Source organism: Micropterus salmoides, unplaced genomic scaffold (assembly GCF_014851395.1).
Source record: "Micropterus salmoides isolate LMB-PRFRI ecotype aquatic unplaced genomic scaffold, ASM1485139v1 Ms_hic_scaffold_10, whole genome shotgun sequence".
In the NCBI taxonomy this organism is placed as follows: Eukaryota; Metazoa; Chordata; class Actinopteri; order Centrarchiformes; family Centrarchidae; genus Micropterus; species Micropterus salmoides.
This window is the reverse complement of record NW_024040041.1, coordinates 2,787,136-2,807,827: the sequence shown is the minus strand read 5'-3', so window position 1 is coordinate 2,807,827 and position 20,692 is coordinate 2,787,136. Positions and strand designations below refer to the sequence as shown.

The 20,692-nt window shown below is 41.8% G+C and overlaps 1 protein-coding gene across 3 annotated transcripts in view; it reads left to right on the top strand.

Annotated features, from left to right (window-relative positions):
* The window catches only part of ap2a1 (adaptor related protein complex 2 subunit alpha 1), a 35,803-nt gene that overhangs the window by 8,841 nt on the left and 6,270 nt on the right, over window positions 1-20,692 (top strand). The window contains exons 3-19 of one of the 3 annotated variants that reach the window (XM_038739587.1): window positions 2,068-2,261; window positions 2,403-2,532; window positions 2,787-2,888; window positions 3,456-3,715; window positions 5,912-6,080; window positions 6,366-6,503; window positions 6,750-6,932; window positions 7,368-7,465; window positions 7,545-7,776; window positions 8,009-8,197; window positions 8,333-8,487; window positions 11,132-11,194; window positions 13,827-13,889; window positions 14,875-14,957; window positions 17,355-17,444; window positions 19,174-19,297; window positions 20,504-20,620. In XM_038739587.1, coding sequence (XP_038595515.1) covers window positions 2,068-2,261; window positions 2,403-2,532; window positions 2,787-2,888; window positions 3,456-3,715; window positions 5,912-6,080; window positions 6,366-6,503; window positions 6,750-6,932; window positions 7,368-7,465; window positions 7,545-7,776; window positions 8,009-8,197; window positions 8,333-8,487; window positions 11,132-11,194; window positions 13,827-13,889; window positions 14,875-14,957; window positions 17,355-17,444; window positions 19,174-19,297; window positions 20,504-20,620 — 2,390 coding nt within the window. The remainder of the gene's footprint in view (window positions 1-2,067; window positions 2,262-2,402; window positions 2,533-2,786; window positions 2,889-3,455; window positions 3,716-5,911; window positions 6,081-6,365; window positions 6,504-6,749; window positions 6,933-7,367; window positions 7,466-7,544; window positions 7,777-8,008; window positions 8,198-8,332; window positions 8,488-11,131; window positions 11,195-13,826; window positions 13,890-14,874; window positions 14,958-17,354; window positions 17,445-19,173; window positions 19,298-20,503; window positions 20,621-20,692) is intronic. The other 2 variants (XM_038739589.1, XM_038739596.1) reach the window with 2 other exon arrangements.

Sequence of the window (20,692 nt, the reverse complement as noted above, 5' to 3'; positions counted from 1 at the left end):
CCCATGCCAGTTAGTGATGTTTCCAGTCAGGATGCTTTCTATTGCTCCTCTGTAAAAACTGACAAGAACTTGGCGTGGGAATTTGTCCTTCTTAAGCTTCCTCAAGAAATCCAGTCGTTTCTTCAGCAGCGTGGAGATGTGAGACGACCATGTCAGGTTCTCTGTGATGCTGATTCCCAGGAACCTGAAGCTGTTCGCCTGCTCCACCTCAGCTCCACTGATGTAGACAGGAGTCTTTATCTCCTTTTTCCTGAAACCAACGATCAGCTCTTTGGTTCCGCTGACATTGAGCTGATCGTCGTCGTAGGTTGTTCTTTGTGCGCCACTTTGCAAGACTTTTGATCTCTTCCCCGATATGAAGTCTCTTGTCTTGTTTGTAATCCAGACGATGATGGAGGTGTCGTCCGCATACTTAACAGCGTTATCACCATGTTGGCGGCAGCAGCGTATTTTTATTTCAATTTTGGGTTGAGCTGTGATGGGGCTAATCCATACAGTGGTGGCAGAATAAATGAAAACAGATATAGCAAAGTTTGAAGGTACTACCTGTAGGGCTGAACGATTTTGTAAAATTGCGATTTTTTTTTAATCAATATTGTGATTGCGATTTAATATGTGATTAATTTTTAAGCTCTTTACCTTCTGTATTATTCAAAATGGACAAGCAGTAAATCAGTGTATAGTATAACTAACACAATATTAGATAGATAGAACATACACTGTTCGGTCTTGTGGGTCAGGCCTGTGTGATGATGAATTAGGTAGAATTATTATGAGCAATGGTGGAGAAGATATATCAAATTATAATAATATGAGAATATCTGAGTCAAGTCATGGCATTAAATAATATGATATAATATCATCAGATTGGCCTAGCTACAGACCACAAGAAAAAATAAGTTCACCACAGTGTGTTATACAGTAAGAGCTCCAGACAAAACCCACAGTTCAACCACCAATTAATCCAGTCCATCTTTCTGTATCCCAGTAAGCAAACAAAAAATACTCAGTTTGAGGTTCAGTTCGAAAGATGGCCGACAATAAAACATAGTGACGCCTCTCATGTTTAATAGACAAGCTTAGTAATTCTCCGACAACTCCGGAGTCCCCCTCCCCGCAGCCTGCGATGCTGGTGAGCAGCGCACTGGGTAACCCGGGACAGACTGGGCCTCTTTCGGACCTGTGAGTTTGGGTTGAAACGCCGTTTCACAGATATTTCCTGAGCTGACTGGTGGCTGTGTGTGTGACGCAGGCGCCGATCGCCACTATAGCTTACCTTACTACACGTGTCTTTCTGTTGTGCAGGTGGCCCGACGATTTCACCTACCACCACCACCACATGGGTGTCATGTGACCAGAGTGTAATCGCAGCCTTTGCGATTAGTAAATCTCGTTTTATTACATCGCAATAATGTCGCAAATGCCATTAATCGTTCAGCCCTAGCTACCTGCAACCTGATCTGCACACACAACCATCACCATAGTAAAATATTCCCACCAGGATTCCAATTACAAACATTTGTGCCATCTATCGAGTTAGATAGAGAGTTGATTCAACTTTATTGCCATTGTGGAGGTTGTGGTTTCTGCTGCTGTTGTATTGTGTTATACTGTAATGTCTTTATAATAGCTTGGCCACCCCTTTTATGTTATCTAAAGTAGACTAAATATTTGAACCACCTGTCAGTAAAACAAAATAAAAGCAGTTTTGTAGGAAAAGTGCAATAAATGAGTTAAAGGTTTTTATGAAAAAATCTCTGCCTTGACAGTTATTTACTGTGTGTTGGCTCAGTTACAATACTTCATGACTCTGCAGAGTGAAAGTGATGTTTGGACACCACCTACTGGTTAATGTGGAATTAGCCTTATAATGATGTGGTATATGATGGGGCTGGGTGGGATTAGAGTGAGATAAAGTATAACAGAAACACCCCTGAGTACAAGCCAGTCCAGACTGCGTTAGTTTTAGCTAGGTGAACCTAATAAACGGGACACTGATTGTTTAGAGGTATTATCATGAACAATATTTAAATCCTACTGGTGTTCTCTCTGCACCTGTTACTCCAGGGCTACCTGTTCATCTCAGTGTTGGTAAACAGCAACAGCGAGCTGATCCGTCTGATCAACAACGCCATCAAGAACGACCTTTCCAGCCGCAACCCCACCTTCATGTGCCTGGCGCTTCACTGTATCGCGAACGTGGGAAGCCGTGAAATGGCTGAGGCCTTTGCCAGTGAGATCCCTCGGATCCTGGTTGCTGGGTGAGTGTGACTTTTGCTTTGCAAGGTTGAAAAAGTAAAAAGACTACAAATCTTCCTGATGAAGTCAATTTTTTTATCATATCACTTTACATCACTGTGACATCATGTCGCTGCTGTTAACATGAATGTGATGCACCACAGTGATACGATGGACAGTGTGAAACAGTCAGCGGCCCTGTGCCTGCTGCGGCTCTATAAGACCTCTCCTGACTTGGTGCTGATGGGTGAGTGGACATCGCGCGTGGTGCACCTGCTCAACGACCAACACATGGTGAGAGCACAATCTAGACACCAGGCTTCATGTAGTTACATGAAGCAGCCTTGTTGTTGTTGCATCTAAAATAGTTTTTGTAAGAGATGAAATGGTTTCTAATGTAACGACCAGATAATACATCTGCAGTGTGAATTTAAGGTCAAAATCAGAAATTGGTTTTCCATCTGACATGAGTTTGGAATGATGAAACCAGTTGCACCACTGAGCTGTGATATCGGCGAGAGAGTTAATTCTCTTCTTGTGCGCTTTAGGGTGTGGTGACAGCAGCAATCTCCCTCATCACCTGTCTGAGCCAGAAGAATCCAGATGAGTTCAAGACCTGTGTTTCCCTGGCCGTTTCCCGACTCAGCAGGGTAAGTGTGTGTGCGCGTCAGTCATGAAGAATTAATTGTAAACAGAACTTCATATAACTCTTGTGAAAATGTTGTGGAATTAGTCATCTGTAAATGTCTGTAAAGTGCCCGTTCCTGTATTCTCTTCACCAAATTTGGCACTGACAGCCCTGTTTACCTTGTCTCACCTTACACTGGCAGCATTCATTCCTGTCATTTTTAAAATGTTTTCTAAAGATATATATATATACACTCACTTGCCACTTTATTAGGTAAATAACATAAATAGCTATCAGCCGAGCATCAGAATGGGGAAGAAAGGGGATTTAAGTGACTTTGAACGTGGCATGGTTGGTGGTGATAGACGGGCTGAGTAAATCAGGTATTGCTGATCTACTGGGATTTTCACGCACAACCATAGAGTTTACAGAGAATGGTCCGAAAGAGAGAGAATATCGGGTGAGCAGTAGTTGTGTGGACGAAAATGCCTTGTTTATGTCAGAGGAGAATGGGCAGACTGGTTTGAGATTTCAGTTTTGACTTTCCATAATCAGTCCTGAGAAAAAAAAAAATCTGTTGGTTCTCCAGATTGTGTCGTCGGCCTCCACTGACCTACAGGATTACACCTACTACTTTGTCCCGGCGCCGTGGCTCTCCTGCAAGCTGCTGCGCCTGCTGCAGTGCTACCCTCCACCAGAAGATGGTGCTGTCAAGGGCCGCCTGGTAGAGTGTCTGGAGACCATCCTCAATAAGGCCCAGGAGCCACCCAAGTCCAAGAAGGTGCAGCACTCCAATGCCAAGAATGCGATCTTGTTTGAGGCTATCTCACTTATCATCCACTATGACAGGTGAGCATTCTAATTAACAACACGACTCTTGCAGTACAACAAAACATACAAGCAACTGACACACAGTGATGAGAGATGGTATTTAATCCAGCAACTCAGCAGTGTACCATCTTCAAGGTGTGTGCTGGAACTTTAAATGACTGGTATTAAAGGTGGGTTAAGTGATTCTAATCCAGTACATGTATTTTTGTCAAATTCAGCAAATATCTCCTTGCTGTCTTATAGCTGTCCATTCTGTGTGTGTGCGCTGGAAAAAAAGCCGGTATTTGTTCTCTCTATAAATGTGAAACAATCAAAGCTGTTCCAGCTATGATGTATGTGTCAGTAACGTTAAATGACTTGTCCACAGACCTTCAGCTTACTTTCTAGTTCACCTAGCTGCAGGAGGCCTGTGAGCTAGTGTGAGCTGTCAGTGTCTGGAGCTGCTTTGCTGCTCTCGGACCCTCTCGTCCGCTCTGCATGTTAGCTTTGCGGCAGCAACTGTAGCCACAGTTTGCTAACCCTCATCTTAGCTAACACTAGTTACCTTTCTTGCTGTGTCATTCATTGTTCGCGCTGTCATGGTGTTGGATTGCTCCAGAATCGCTTACTCCACCTTTAAGATTGACAGTTTTTATTGACTGTATATTAGGGATGAAACGGTTACAGGTTTAATGATAAACCGGTAAAATTCCTGAAGGTTATTATTACTGTACACATTTTAATTACTATGATAACATGACAGTCTCTCAGTAGGAGGCGTGCATGCGCAGTATGCAACGTGGGTTTGTTTGGGGCAATGACAACGGGGCGAAGACAGCGCTGCAGAGATTTTCGAGCGTGTCTGAAGTCATATTTTGATTTTTTATAAAAGTGGGAAACTTGATTGAAGAAAATGACCTTATAGCGAACGCAGGGTGAGTTCATTTTTAGCTTTGGTTTGTCTGACTTGCTAACCGCTTGTAAACTGAAGCGCTCAGTGTTAGCTGCTCTTGTAAAAACGCCACACGTTGTTCTGCTGCTTTGTGCGTCCTGTCTGCAGACTCTTTTTGTCCACTGCACATGATAACAATTTACGCAGTTTAGTCTCCCACCAACATATTTTGTTCATAAAAAATCCAGTAGCTGTCAAATTAGTTGTAGAAGTGTCCAAACAGGAGAAACGCTGCAGACTCCGCAGTTGTTGGGCTCATTGTAGTTACTATCACTGTCTTCTAGAGACTTATTTGTCATCATTTAATTGTGTATGGGGTCATTGCATTACTTATGATATAAAATAATATAAAATATTTAATGAAATGCACACTGACTAGATGGTTTTCATATGTTTGCAAAAGGTATTTATCTATGATGATTTTATTTGTAGTTTTCAATATAAAACTTGTTGAAGTGCTTTCAGTGTGTATCAGTACATTTTAATAATACCGTGATAATACTGATAACTGTGATAATTTTGGTCATTATAATCGTGAGATGAAATTTTCATACCGTTTCATCCTTACTGTATGTTTTGGATTGATGTTGATGAAACTTTTAAACGACTATCTTCCTGGTTGGTTATTGTGAGTTTAACCCAAATGCATGTTCATTTAGATTATTGCACACATGAAGGTAATAATTAATTCATTTTGTAGATCATTCGAAGGGCTGAACGATTAATTGCATTTGCGATAATATTGCGATATGATAGAACAAGATTTTCTAATCGCAAAGGCTGCGATTAAACTCTGAGCACATGACACAACTTGAGTCAAATTATCTTTCTCTGAAATTATTATAATTTGATACTACTTCTCCACCATTTAATAATTCATGCAATTCAAGCATCATCTAATTTCATCATAACATAGGAAAGAAAGAACAGTGTATGTTTCTATCTAATATTGTGTTGGTCATATCACACACTGATTTATTGCTTGTCCATTTGAATAATACAGAAGATAAAGAGCGTAAAAAATAATCGCATATTAAATCGCAATCACAATATTGGTAAAAAATACATTGCAATTAGATTCTTTTCCAAAATCGTTCAGCCCTAATCGTTCATTACTGTATTAATTGTTGTTTTTCTTGTGGTTAATGAATTAGCATGAAATAAAATTTCAGCTAGTCTTGCTTAGCCCTAACTGTGGCTTACTGATGTACCTTTTCGCAACCTGATGACACAAGGAGTGTGTTGCCAGGCTACCAGTGAACGCTGTGGTTTCTGTTCCGCAGTGAGCCAAACTTGCTGGTGCGAGCCTGTAACCAACTGGGTCAGTTCCTGCAGCACAGAGAGACTAACCTGCGCTACCTTGCTCTGGAGAGCATGTGCACTCTGGCCAGCTCTGAGTTTTCCCATGAAGCAGTCAAGACGCACATCGAGACCGTCATCAACGCCCTCAAGGTGGTGCCTCACGCTTTGAACTAAACACAGGCACACTGTTGACATCAGGCCTGAGAAATATTTTGATTAAATGATGAAGTGTGACAGAGTTGTGCCATCAACCTTCCTATGTACATTTCAAAGCCACAGCAACACACCATAGCTTTAAAAAATGATGCAGGATAACTGTGCTATAGTGGTCAGTAGCACGGGACAATCCACTCGTAGTTAAACACCTGTCTATAGGTCTGTCTCTACCTCATCAAGTCTTATTCTTTTATTTTGTCACTATGTGTGTCTCTGCAGACTGAGCGGGACGTGAGTGTTCGACAGAGGGCAGCTGATCTGCTGTATGCCATGTGTGATCGAAGCAACGCCAAGCAGATCGTAGCTGAGATGCTCAGCTACCTTGAGACAGCAGACTATTCCATCAGAGAGGAGATGGTGGGTGTGCCAAGAAAGATTTCACTCTATGCTATTGTCTTTTTTTCTTCACATATATGTGACTATATTCCTCTAAATGGTGAATATGTTTTGTTTCTGCCAGCTGCATATTCTATTCATCAGCATCAAAAAACAATCCAGTACTCTTATGAACTCTTAACATGATTTAATACTGACAAACCAAACTGTTAACCTAAATTTGAGCCAACTGACTGAGCTGGGATTTGTCATGCCTTCTTCATTCAGGTGCTGAAAGTGGCCATACTTGCAGAAAAGTATGCTGTGGATTACTCCTGGTACGTGGACACTATTCTCAACCTCATCCGCATTGCTGGCGACTATGTCAGCGAGGAGGTGTGGTATCGCGTCATTCAGATCGTCATCAACCGAGACGATGTGCAGGGCTACGCCGCCAAGACGGTCTTTGAGGTACCACTACATGAAACCTTAGTACTGCAGCTTTTGACAGCAGTAGTGGATTAAGATGCTGTTGTTTAGCTGAGAGGGACAGGGATGATCAAGATTGGTAAAATGGTTATGAAACCACAATCATTGTGTTGTTTAAAACATACTAAAATGTCTGTAGCGTGTGTCTGTAGAAAATTGATGTAGTGTCTGCTCTGATTCATAATCTTGTTGACATATTCTTTGATCAGGCAGCACTTAGTTAAATCAAAATATTGCCTGTTTCAGACTTATTTATTAGGACAAATTGAATGAAAAATCCCCAACCTCTCTTCAGGCCTCCCTCCAATTGCATTCCCCAGCTTTAGACTCTAGCGTTATTTCTTAGGAAACAAGCAGTGAATAAACTTTTCCTTGTTGGAATTAAAAAAGAGTAATTTGAATCATCGTCTCCTCCAGGCCTTGCAGGCCCCTGCCTGCCATGAGAACATGGTGAAGGTTGGGGGCTACATCCTGGGAGAGTTTGGTAACCTTATTGCTGGTGACCCACGCTCCAGGTATGTTGGTTTTTGGCTGCCAAGGCACTAAGTTGACAGTTGAAATGATAAATAGTAAGTTTGCTGTCCTGTCATCCAGCCCCCTGGTCCAGTTCAACCTTCTCCACTCCAAGTTCCATCTGTGCTCTGTGCCGACTCGTGCCCTGCTGCTGTCAGCCTACATCAAGTTTATCAACCTGTTCCCAGAGACCAAGGCCACCATCCAAGAGGTGCTGCGCTGTGACAGCCAGATCCGCAACTCGGACGTGGAGTTGCAGCAGCGTGCTGTGGAGTACCTGAAGCTTTCTTCCATTGCTAGCACTGATGTCCTGGTTAGTTCTGATGACCCTGTCAAACTCAGCTCAGCTGAGGTCCAAAAATGAATGATAAAATAACATCTGCAAAGATCACTGGTATATGTTATTACATTTTTGTTACACTGTTTCCAAAAAGGTCACAGTCCAGAGGCTTGCAGTCCTGTTCCTGCTGAACGTGTTGACCATCTAATAGGGTGTGTATTTTCAGTCCATACCCACAGCATGATGTGTCCTCCTGTTCCCTCAGGCCACTGTCCTGGAAGAGATGCCTCCCTTCCCAGAGAGGGAGTCATCAATCCTGGCTAAGCTGAAGAAGAAGAAAGGGCCCGGTGCTGTGTCAGTGACAGAGCTGGAAGATAGCAAAAGGGAGGGCGGGGAGTTGAATGGAGGGTCTGACCGAGGCCCAGACACAGCAGCCATGGCTTCCTCCAACGCTGTAAGCAGACCCTCTCTTTGGCTTATTCAAATATTAACAGAAGTGCCTGGTTGCTTTCAGCTGCTTTTATGCATCCCAGCAGTTGAAGTATTACATTTCTTTTGTGGGCCAACTGCAAGTTTCCTTTGTTTCCAGTCCACCCCATCACCATCAGCAGACCTCCTCGGAATTCGTTCTGCTGCTCCCCTCGGTGCTGCTCCGACCACCGCTGGCAGCTTATTGGTGGATGTGTTCTCAGAGGCGGGGCCTGCCGCACCCTCTCCTGCTGTGAATGACGACGGCTTCCTAAGGTGAAAGGTCATCTCTTGATGAGCAGATGTAGAATCCACCTTGGCCAAAGTCCAGTATGGGTCGCTGATAACACAGTCTAGCTGCCAGAGGAAAGAGCCTGTCTGCTTGAGACAGCAGTACTGTAGAAAAAAATGAGAAGTGTTAAAAACCAAACTTGCAAGTCAATGAAACGAGAAGCATAAAGAGGATGTAATGTAAACCATATATTTTTCTTAAATAAGTACAACCATAAAACCACCACCAGTTTTGTGACTTTATTGACCACGACCATTGATTGAACATTATTTCTGCTAGGGATGACCCGAGTCCTAATGTCTGCTGTCTGCCATCTGCCAATAGAGTCCAATCTGATACTTATATTTACCTAAATGTTAATAATAATAATGCCTTGAAATAACAGCTGTAGCCTCCTTAATCTGAGACACCTTTTTCACAAGCTACTACTGAAGGTCCTGCTTCAGAACTACTAAGTTGATCAGCTTAATTTATTGATAAATAAATGGAAGATGTACAAGGAGAATGCCACACCTGAAAGTTATATGCACTGCCCAGAAAGAAGCAGGAGAGATTACGGATTGATTACCATTAAGGTTCCGAAAATCTGAAAATCTTTTGCCAACCTTGTAGTCTCAGCTCAGAATTTTCACTCTCACATGCAGCACAATGCTGTGTTCAGTGACGAAAGTATCAGAATTTGATCAGCTATTTTAGCCGATAACAATCTAATAAAATATGCCTGGACCTGCCCAGATACCTATCCTTAGGGCCGGTACTGGACAACTCTAATTTCTACTGTACTGCTGCCTTCACTCCATGTGTTTACATGCACTAAAGTAACCAGGTTACTTAAAGAAACGCATTTACATGCACTGTTCAGTGGTGCAAACCAATTTATTTAGACTTCTAGAGTTAGTTTCAGTAGGACGTTGGATGGACTTAAAATACAAGGACACATTGCTGTGAGTCATGATCTCTCCTTTCATCCATCCACTCCACCGTCACTTCTCCTGTCTTCAGTCTTTTGTCTTGCACATGTGTATTTGTACAAAGCTGATAAGAAACCCAGTTACCTACATGGCAGAAACCGTGTTTCTTGTTTACATGCCATTTAAGGAATGAGCTTAGTGAAGAAGGTTGACTGCAACCCAGTTACTTAGTGCATGTATACACGCAGACTGTTCAGACGGTGGCTCTCGTACTGGACTGAGCAAAACTGGTCTTGAGCATTAATGGGGAAGCACCCGAATTTGTCGTGAAGTGTAATTTCCTGTTGATGTAAATAGATGTTGTGTTTGTGGTGTTTGCACTGTTAGACTACTATGCAACTACTTGTAATGTGTCCATGCTGGTTGTTGCTGTGTTGGTTCTGTCTTTCTTTGCTCTATCTTTGTCTAATGTGGACCTGTCAACCTGAAGACATTCGTAGTCAGACACTGTATGCTGTTCAAAAACCACAATCAGCCCACTAGGGCTCCTGCTTGAATCTGACCCCCGCCCTCCCTCCTGTCTTTGCTGTGACTGTTTTTTCTTTAGAAGTCAGTGCTGACTCGGGGCAAACTTGTTTGAACTAGTTTGAACTTGTTCACGTCAGTATTTAGGTTTGATATGACAAGTTGGTAATCAGAGGTATGTAGTAGGAGTGTACAAGCATGACTTGGAAATATCCAGACAGCCTCATAGCTAAACATAGCATTGCGTTCAGTGAGACCCGTGGTAGGTAATGCTAAAGCAAGGCTTAGTTAAACAATAACAGATTATCCTGAGAGATGTGTGACAGAGTGACATGCATACAGTAAAATGTTACTATAATGAAATGACAAAATAGCTGCTACTTCCAGGAAAGTCTGTTACTTCAGCATTTGAATAGTGGGGCTTATTTGCTGTCTTTTCCAAAGCTGGACAGTAGAGTTGATATCCGTGTTTTCTCTGTGTTTGTACGAGACTGGTACGGGAATGTTGGCTTTACCTGGATGCTGGAGGTGATGAAGGCTTCTAGCCTCCCTGAAGAAGGAGGGACATGCCTTTCAGTAACTTGTCTTCTGTACATGTTGTGTCTTAGCTGGCTAGCTAGCCACTGGTACATCTGGGAATCACTTAGTCTTTGTTCATAGTTGGTGGAGTGTGAAACTGACAGCTCCACCCTGGGGAAGTGGTCAGGTTTTATTACAATGATTAGATCAAAGTGGCCTCGGTTGAATTCTCTGTGCAGGAAGTTAAGCAAGAATTAGGATTTGCACTAAAATTTCACCAAGTTTAAAAGCAAAGGTGTGTGCAGTGCCCCTGGTTAGGAGATAACATACCAGCATGCTGTAGAGTGCCTTGAGTGGCTTCAGTGTACTGTGCACCTAACCGTGCTGTGAGCAGAGGAAGTGGTACTAGACACCCCTCGTCCAGGGGAGCTGTCCAGGCAGTGTAAAGGGGCAACCATGATGAGATGGTGTAGATTTTTCTTCATGGTTGGCAGGTCTGCTACACTTGTCTGTTCTTTTTATCTTGCTGTGTATGTGACTGTCTTTCGTCTTTTTCTCTCCTTCCCTTCTCTCCATTTCCCTCTGTGTGTGTGTGTGTGTGTGTGTGTGTGTGTGTGTGTTGATTCGAATGTGTGTCTGTCTCCTGTCCTCTACCGTGTTTGGACATTGACAGAGATCTGGAACAGCCCACCGAGACCTCTGATTCCCTATTGGTGGAGGGTTCTGGTGACTCGGAGTAAGGGACCAGTAGTAAACTATAGAACTAGCTAGAAAACTACAAATATTGCAACTCCACATTATTCCTCTATAGAGATGCACCGATTGCAATTTTCTTGTCCGAGTTTTTTAAAGTCTGACCTGCCGATTCCGATTTTCTTTCTAAGAATTACAATTGACAGCATACACAAACATTTTTGTAAATATGGTTTAATGGACAATTCTTTCTTTCTTTATTAGGATCCCCATTAGCACCAGCAAAAACATTGGCTGTTCTTCCTGGGGTCCATTCAATTGTATGTTCATAACAAAACACTGACTTTTAAATAACTAACATTTTCACCAAAACCTTTTTACACAAAAACTCTGCTCGTGTTGTTTGTCCCTTCAGACACACACACATCTACACCTGTCTCTCTCTGTTTCTCTCCCTGTATGTGTGTGCTCTGTTGACTTTCTTTGTCAGCAGTATGCTTTATAAAGTCACCAATCGAGAACAACGTGGTACCGAATGACGTCAGCACCAAAAGGTGTGTTCACCGTTGCTTCACCTGGTCCATGCTTTAAAATATCCACCGTATCCGCGGCGTCTAACGATTTCCAGCTAATGTCTGCGTGTGTTTCTCTGCAAATAGCTAAAATGGGTGGCCGAAAATAGCCTAATATATTATTTTTTCGGCCTTGCAGGTATTACAAATTGTGAGCGATGTCTTATTTAATCACAGTGATAAACTTCCACGGCGACAACGTGTTTTAGCGTGTGTGGCTGTGAGAATAGACGATTAATGTCTACGTCGCTCTGCACATGACGTGAACCATCGTGCGGCACAGCATGCGTGGAAATCTGACAGACACAGAATCTATTATGCGAGACAGATCGGCCCGGTCACCCATCATTGACGATCAAGCTGAAAACCGATCGCAGGCCAATCGATCAGTGCATCTCTATTTTTCTAGGACAGGCTTTTCATCTTGAACACGTCATTGGTAATGTACTCTACACTGAGTGGGTAGCTTGATGCACATGTGCTGTTTAGGTTTACACAAGACATCTGACTCGCTCTACATATGCGTTGATGCCTTTCAACATTTTTTAGAACTGAAACCTTAATAAAATGAGCTGCCTTCCATTACCATCAGATTAATTGAAAATGACGATTAGCGAAAAAAGAATATTCAAGCCCAGTTTGGTGCAACATAGGATTGGAATACACAGTACATTGTTCTCCATTTTCCCAAGGTAGGCCAAAATGGGCCCCATGCTGTTTCCTGGCAAGATAATCTGCCAAACGTGCACACAATGTACATGTGAAAATGGGAGGTGACAATTGGACGTCATCAGAGTTGGACGCACAGTTTACTGCACGGCAGCGTATTCACAGTGGTTGACTGTGACCGGCTTTCTGTCAAATCAATGTTCTAAAGTAGCCTGAACTGCCAAAGTTTGTCAGTCAGGGCATCTGAAAAGGAGGTTTGTGCTTCCTAACTAACAATGAAATTGGTGTGAGCGGTATAAATTACAATGTGGATTTAGCTGTGTTTTGTTTTTTTGTCTAAGGAATAGATTTCAATTGTCACATAAGCATTTGCATGAAATAAAGATAAGCAGGAGAATGCACCCAGGTTCTTCCACAAAAGGGCTTAGCCATATTATAAAAAGAAAAACTGCCAGGCAACCATGATTTCCCGAGTCACTAGCCATTTTCCATCCCAATGTAGCACACATTTTAACTGAGTTATCAGAAAATGGCCAAAAGGAAATGCAAATAAATGCACATTTCTATCCATTGCTGTTGTGAGTCTATAGAAAAAGTTGAGTGCATTGACATAAACAGTTGGAGGTGGCAGTTCTCCAGTCGGTGCTGTTAAACCATTGCAGAAGCACAATGGCATAACGAGGTGCCGTTCTTCTGACACACACTGTAATTGTGCATCTACATAATAACATACATAGTACATTGTTACAGTTCAACAAATGTAATACAAAGCTGCAAACTAAATCCTTATGCTGCAATGTGGCTGTTGTAAAGTGGGGAAAATGCTGTGCACACACACTTTTTCATACCAAAAATGTTCATGGCATCAAGCTTCTAAACATGTGAGCAGTGTCTGGAGTAGAGTACAGTCTGTGGGCATTTGGATAGTGGCTACTTTTCTGTTGTTTTGGCACTGTAACCTAGCACATAGGATTTCAAAGGAACCAGTGCCCTAAGGTGTCTTAAAGGGTGTTGCTGCAACTAAACTATAGGAGTCGTGGTCCACAAAGCTAGACGTCTGTCCATTTAGCCTCATAGCTATTGTTTCATTTCTTGTTCAATGTGCGAGAGAATAGAAGCAAAACAACAGAAATCGTCCAAATACATACTGGCTGCATTGGATGAGTTTTTACACGGTGTTACTACCCAGCAGATACCTTACATTGTGTAATGATGTCATTTTTGTACAAACTGCTTTACTAACCTCTACATTTTATCCTTTTATCCTTCCTTGTCTTCTCTCACGTTTCTCTTAACCAATCTTAATCACGCTGTTGCTGGACCCTGCGCTGAATGGATGGCTTTTCCATCTCCTATTTCTGCCCTATCAATTCATTCCTCCTTTATCCTGCTGCCTATCTGTGTCCATCCCTCCTCTGTCCTGTGGTCTCTCAGCTCTGCTCCTCCCTCTGAGGATCCTGCTCCTCCTCTGTCTGAGGCAGACGAACTTCTCAACAAGTAAGGTCTTCCCCTGTTTGTAAGCTTTGTGGTGTGTTTACATTACTGCATCTCTGCTAAGGGTTTGACATCTTGTCAGAAAGAAACTCTTACAGTAGACTCGGAATGAGCCTTTGCATCAACTGGTTTGAGTTTTGATGCATTTGAGTGCATCTATCTAACCAGCATAGTCCTATAATAATGATGATGATCCAGTACTGATTGCTGATGAGTTCCTGTTTTTAACAATAGACACTGCAAAATCCACCACTTTACCTCATCTGTTAACCATGCTGTTCTCCAAATCATGAAATATTCTTCTATATTCTGAAAAGTCATTCATTACTTCTGATACATTCTGTATGATGTATTTGATGATCTATCCATTGATTTGATGTTCTTACCTTCAAATCAGCAGATAGGTTTGTCTCTCCTGCCATCTCTTTCAAACTCTAGTGACACCTGTGAACGGGGACATGACATCACATTTGTTGTTGTCACTAATCCATCAAGCCTTAAAACCCAACTGTACTCTTACTATTTGACTGAAAGAAAACTGTTCAAAGCCTCATAATTAAGAAGCTAAAAACTGAATTTCTGGCATTTTTGCTTACTAAATGACATTGGAGATTATCACAGTTCACTCAACAAATTGTGAAATCATTGAGTCGTTTTAGCACTGATCAAGAATCTGTGTGGATCCAGACATGAACATAAACTTTATAAAATAGGTGATAAGTTAGCGATGTGAATACCAATGTGATACAGTCATTGGTGCAATACTATCAGCTGATTGGTGCCTGTCAGATTAGAGCATCCATAGTAATAACATAACTGGGTCACTGGCTAAACACCGGAGCATGTAGGTCAGTGGTTGTGGAACTCGGACTTCTCGCTGTGTGGCTACAGTTTTACACATTAACTAGTGACAATCTGGCTAGTTTTTCAGGACAGTGGACAACATGACTGTTAAAAGACTAACCCTTGAAATGCCCTTATTCTACAGGTTTGTGTGCAAGAACAACGGAGTTCTGTTTGAGAATCAGCTTCTACAGATTGGCATCAAGTCAGAGTATCGTCAGAATTTGGGTGAGTTGTCTTCACTGAAAAGCAGTTTGTTACTTGGTGGCCATCTGTATCAAATGGGCCGTATTGCCAAATGGGCGTGGCCTTGTGCGTTCTTACGGACTCTTCTTTTACTTGTAATATGAATGAGATATAAAGGTACAGCTGCGTATTAGGGCCATTGTAAATAAAATAAAAAATAAAAAAATTTAAAATACAGAGCTGGAACACAACCGTGAGTTATCAATCAATCAACATTTATTTCTATAGCGCTTTACAACAACCGTCAGGTTTCCAAAGTGCTTCACATCATAGAATATAATAAAACAGCATATTATACAATAGATACATATAACAAGAAAAGAAAAGTTAAAAAGAAACAAAAAAAAGGAAATTGTCACACCACAACTGCGGATTAAAAGCCAGTCTAAACAGGTGGGTTTTAAGTTTAGACCTAAAAATAGTTTCATCTGCAATTGTGCAAATATCAGGGGGTAGCTTGTTCCAGAGTCTCGGAGCAGCAACTGCAAACGCCTGATCACCCCATCGCTTATACTTTGACCTTGGGACTTCTAAAACCAATTGGTTTGAAGACCGTAACGACCGGCTGTGCTCACGCAGGGTTAAAATCTCAGTTAAGTACTCCGGGGCCAGGCCATTTAGGGTCTTTAAAAACTTATTCTATACTGCACTGGGAGCCAATGTAAAGTGTAGAGGACGGGATTTAGATTTTTTTTCTTGTAAATTTGTGACTTTAATCTCAGACTTTCAGATTTTTTTTTTTTCTGGTAAAACTCACCACTTTCATCTTGGATCTGGCTCCGTATTTTTGAGACACATACACACGTGGACAAAATTGTTAGTACCCTTCCGTTATACACAGAATGGTCCCTGAAATAACTTGAAACTGACAAAAGTAATAATAAATAAAAATTGACTGAAAATTAACTGGTGAAAGTCAGATATTGCTTTTTAATTGTGGTTCAGAACAGAATCATTTTAAAAAGCAAACTAATGAAACTGGCCTGGACAAAAATGATGGTACCCCTAGAAAAGATTGGAAATGATTTGACCATAGAGACATGTTAAACTATGGTGTGTCCTGCAATTAGCATCACAGGTGTCTTCAAACTTGTAATCAGTCGGTCTGCCTATTTAAAGGGTGAAAAGTAGTCACTGTACTGTTTGGTATCATGGTGTGTACCACACTGAACATGGACCACAGAAAGCTAAGGAGAGAGCTGCCTCAGGAGATTAGAAAGAAAATTATAGGCAAGCATGTTAAAGGTAAAGGATATCTCCAAGACTATCTCCAAGCAGCTTGATGTTCCTGTGACAACAGCTGCACATATTATTCAGAAGGTTAAGGTCCACAGGACTGTAGCCAACCTCCCTGGAGGTGGCCACAAGAGGAAAATTGATGACAAATAGAAGAGATGGGTTATACGATGGTAACCAAAGAGCCCAGAACAACTTTCACAGACAGTAGAACTCCTAGGACAGGACGGTTATGTTTTGGGGCTGCTTTGCTGCAGCTGGCACAGGGTGTCTTGAATCTGTACAGGGTACAGTGAAATCTCATGACTTTCAAGGCTTTCTGGAGCAAAATGTGCTGACCAGTGTCAGGAAGCCTGGTCTCAGCTGCAGGTCATGGGTCCTCCAACAGGATAATGACCCAAAACACATCGAAAAACACCCAAGAATGGCTAAGAGCAGAACATTGGACTATTATGAAGTGGACTTCTATGAGCCCTGATCTAAATCCTATTGAACATGTGGAAGGAGCTGAAACATGCAGTCTGGAGAAGGCAGCCTTCGAGCATGAAACAGCTGGAGCAGTTTGCTTATGAGGAGTGGGCCAAAATACCTGTTGACAAGTGCAGAAGTCTCATTAGGAGTCACAGAAATCGCTTGATTGTAGTGACCACCTCAAAAGGTTGTGCAACAAAATATTAAGTTCAGGGTACCATCATTTTTGTCCAGGCCAGTTTCATTAGTTTGTTTTTTAAAATGATTCCGTTGAACCACAATTCAAAAGCAATGTCTGATTTTCAATTAATTTGTATTTCTTATTAATTTTTCAGTTTCAAGTTACTTCAGGGACCATTTTGTGTATTTTTCTTTAACGGAAGGGTACCAACAATTTTTTCGACATCTGTATCTACATATTTAAATGTGAAATCACCTAGGATAATTCAGTTATACACTTAAGCATATCCACTTTTGCTAGTACACAGAAGATCCACCCAATGTCACAAACATTACTGCTGAAGTTACCTGGTTATGCCAGTTTTCTTGCTTCAGAGTACTGGCCTCTGGTGTGTTGGCTGGGCCTGTTGTAGTTTAAATGTTTATTCCATAAAACACAAGCCATATTAATAAACAGAATGACCTTATAACAACTGTGTGTGTCTCTTTCAGGGAGAATGTACTTATTCTACGGGAACAAGACGTCAGTGCAGTTTGCCAGCTTCACTACCACAGTCAGCTGTCCTGGGGAGCTGCAGTCTCATATCCTTTCTGTGCAGTTATGTTTCATTATGTTCAGACACCAGCAAAGCTCCACGTGGGGTAACTGGGAAACATTGTGCACGGAAGCATCTGCATTTAATGTTTCTCCACTCTCAGGTTTTTTCCTTTCGTGTGTGTGTGTGTGTGTGTGTGTGTGTATCTCTCTTTATCAGGAATGTTTTTTATAATCAGTGCTTACTTTTCTCCAGGCATTGACCTTTTTTGTCCTGTCTCTGTATAAATATGAAGTTGAGCTCTGGATGCCCACTGACGGCTTCAGTAAAGACAGTTCCTGGCAGTAAACGGCTCCCAATCCTATGCACATATTTTGTGTATTCGCACCACTCGCGTCGCCTAATTGTCCTTTGCATTGACTTTGTATGTAATCGCACCGCGTGACAGATTTACTTTGCTTTCTGTGTGAGCACAGCAGTAGGTGTGCGGTCATGTCAATGGATTACTGAGATCAGTGTGACTGTGGCTAAAGTTTTGCATTTGCAGTTCAGATTCCTGGCATTGTTTTAATCTATTGAGGATTATGAGTTCAAGTATGAGGAAGTTGTTGGTGTGTGAAAAAGACTAGAAAGGTGCTATACAAATACGGAGCATTTGGTGTCATCACATATTCAGCAAGACTATATGATATGTGATGTAATGCTTTTATTTAGGACCTTTGTTAACCTCAGCTGCAGAGGGTACCAAGCCTTTATTTGAAGCAAACGTATGTTAGAGACAGGCCTTGGTTTCTAATTCCCACTGTTTGATAAGTATATGCTTATATTTTAGTATGAAGCATCCTTGTTTTCTGATCTGCTACCGTTTCCGTTTGAATTTAAAAGCCCTCTAGCGTTCTTCAGACTCCTCTCCACGCCAAAACAGTGACCAAAAGTTGAACCTGAAAACCACTGACGCTGGGGGGGAAAAGACGGTGTAAACAATAAATGCCACTGAAAGGTGATATGAAGAAAAACTCATCAGAATGCACAAGATTTGAAAATATTATGAAATAATTCATTGAAACGTTTGACCGTCTGAGCGTCTGTGCTTTCAATGCAAATATTTCCCTATTCAGTTCCGGTTTTGTTTTCAATGCCAAATTCTGTTTTCCAAATTTTAAAGTCACTGTTCTGGCACAGTCGCAGTTAATAGGGATAGTAGGGAATCTTGTTAGGCAAACTCTTGAAACTGCATCTAGTTCTCTTCACACAGAGATGGAGAGGTCACAAGTACTTTTATAATTTAAAGATTGTCCCATCCATGAGTGGACAGTCTCTGTGAGTCAAACTGTACTCTCAGTAAAAGCAAGTTTTACTAATGATGGTCTTGCTTAATGTTACTTGAGACTTTGACTTAGATTGACGTCATTAAACTGACTTGTGACTTCCCTAATGAGGATTAATGAAATGAGCTTATGTTGTCTCATGACTTGTGCACTGCTATTGAAACCCTTGTTAAAGAGAGGAATCTACAGCGAATCATAAGTGGCAGAAAACGCTACAAAGACCATGCCATGTACAAAATGGATGGCTGATTATTGTATCGGTAGAATCAACTGCCTGAAGTTGTCACTATCAATGTTAAATAGGAGCCCTAAACCATCATAATGCTGCCTTATCAAGAAAGCCTAGGGCTACACTGACTGTGTAAGGCAGTGTGGGCACTGCTCACAGTTGGAGGTGTTTGGAAGTCAGTCTATGTGATGTCTTGATGGTCCTTGACAACTGGCCACAGCTCAACGTTCAGACCAAACAAGTGGAGCCGCTGGTAGAGGGTGGAGCGCAGATCCAGCAGGTCCTCAACATCGAGTGTCTGACCGACTTCTCTGACGCCCCGCTGCTCAACATCAAATTCAGGTGAGCTCTTACAGCCAGAGGTGGAAAAACTACAAAAATCTAACCATTTTTTAACAAAAACCCACCGTTATTAACTTTGGTATTTTTCACCCTGGACAATATTTCCAACTGTTTTGTGTCTGTGACTAATTGGGACATGTTTTGATTACGGCCCAGTATTGGTCGAGCACACTGCAGTCTGCAGCAGTAAAACAGGGGTGCAACTTAATCCTTGCAGCCAATTGCACCCCGTCAGTTACCCTTTTAAGCATTCTAAACATCTTAACACAAGCAGATGCACTTTGTCTCGATACAAAACAGGAGCTATCTGATCAAAGAGTAAGACATCTAAATTAGAATCTCACCTGATGCCAACTTTTGGTACTTTTTTTTTTTTTTCTTGAAATGCCCATCATAGTTGTATTTGTGTACACATTTACAAACATAGAACACTTGACTTGTAAACTGTTGCGTGAAATTAATGCTGGAAAGAATGCTTTCAAAAGTAGTTAACAGATTAGTTAAGTTAATGCATTGCATTTAGCTAATTGAAAAATATAAAGTGAGTGAACAGAAATTTGGTGTGACCATCTTTTAAAACAGCATTAGGTCTGCAGGGTATAGCTGCTTCTCTCTCTTCATGTAATCCCAGACAGACTGGATGATGTTGAGATCAGGGCTCTGTGTGGGCCACACCATCACTTTCAGGACACCTTGTTCTTCTTTACGCTAAAGATAATTCTTAAGGACTTCCGATGTATGTGTGTCTTCCTGTCAATAGTTCTTTAGAGGAACTTAAAACTCCTTGCCTGGCCAATAAAGCTGATTCTGATATTAGTTATAAATCACGGATATTGCTAAGCATGTCCTTTAGCTTCAAGATGGACCGCAGCAGCCTCTGGTACAGGCTGGTAGGAGTCACAGGTGCATTGCAAACTCAGTAACTGAAAAGGGCACACTTTGAAAGCACCAACCATTGCACCAACAACAGTAGGTAATTCGGACTGTAGTTTGCACTGGAATATGGGGAGGAAAACTCATGACGTGTAACCAATCAGATGCTGAGGGCGGGACACTGAGTAAGACAACACAGTCATGACTACAGACAGAGAGAGGCAGCCACATCAGAGCCAAAGTGGAGCATTTTAAAATAAATTTAACCTTGATATGAAAACACGAGCCGATCCAGTACTCTAACCGTGATATGTAACTGGAATGCCCTATCAGATATGGTGGAGCTCTGCAGAACCTGACACTCAAGCTGCCTGTGACCATCAACAAGTTCTTCCAGCCAACTGAGATGTCCTCACATGACTTCTTCCAGCGCTGGAAACAGCTTAGCCAGTAAGTGTGTGTGTGTGTTGGTGTGTGTTCAGTGCATTTAGCTTCCCTGCATAACTGACGTCTCCTGTGTGA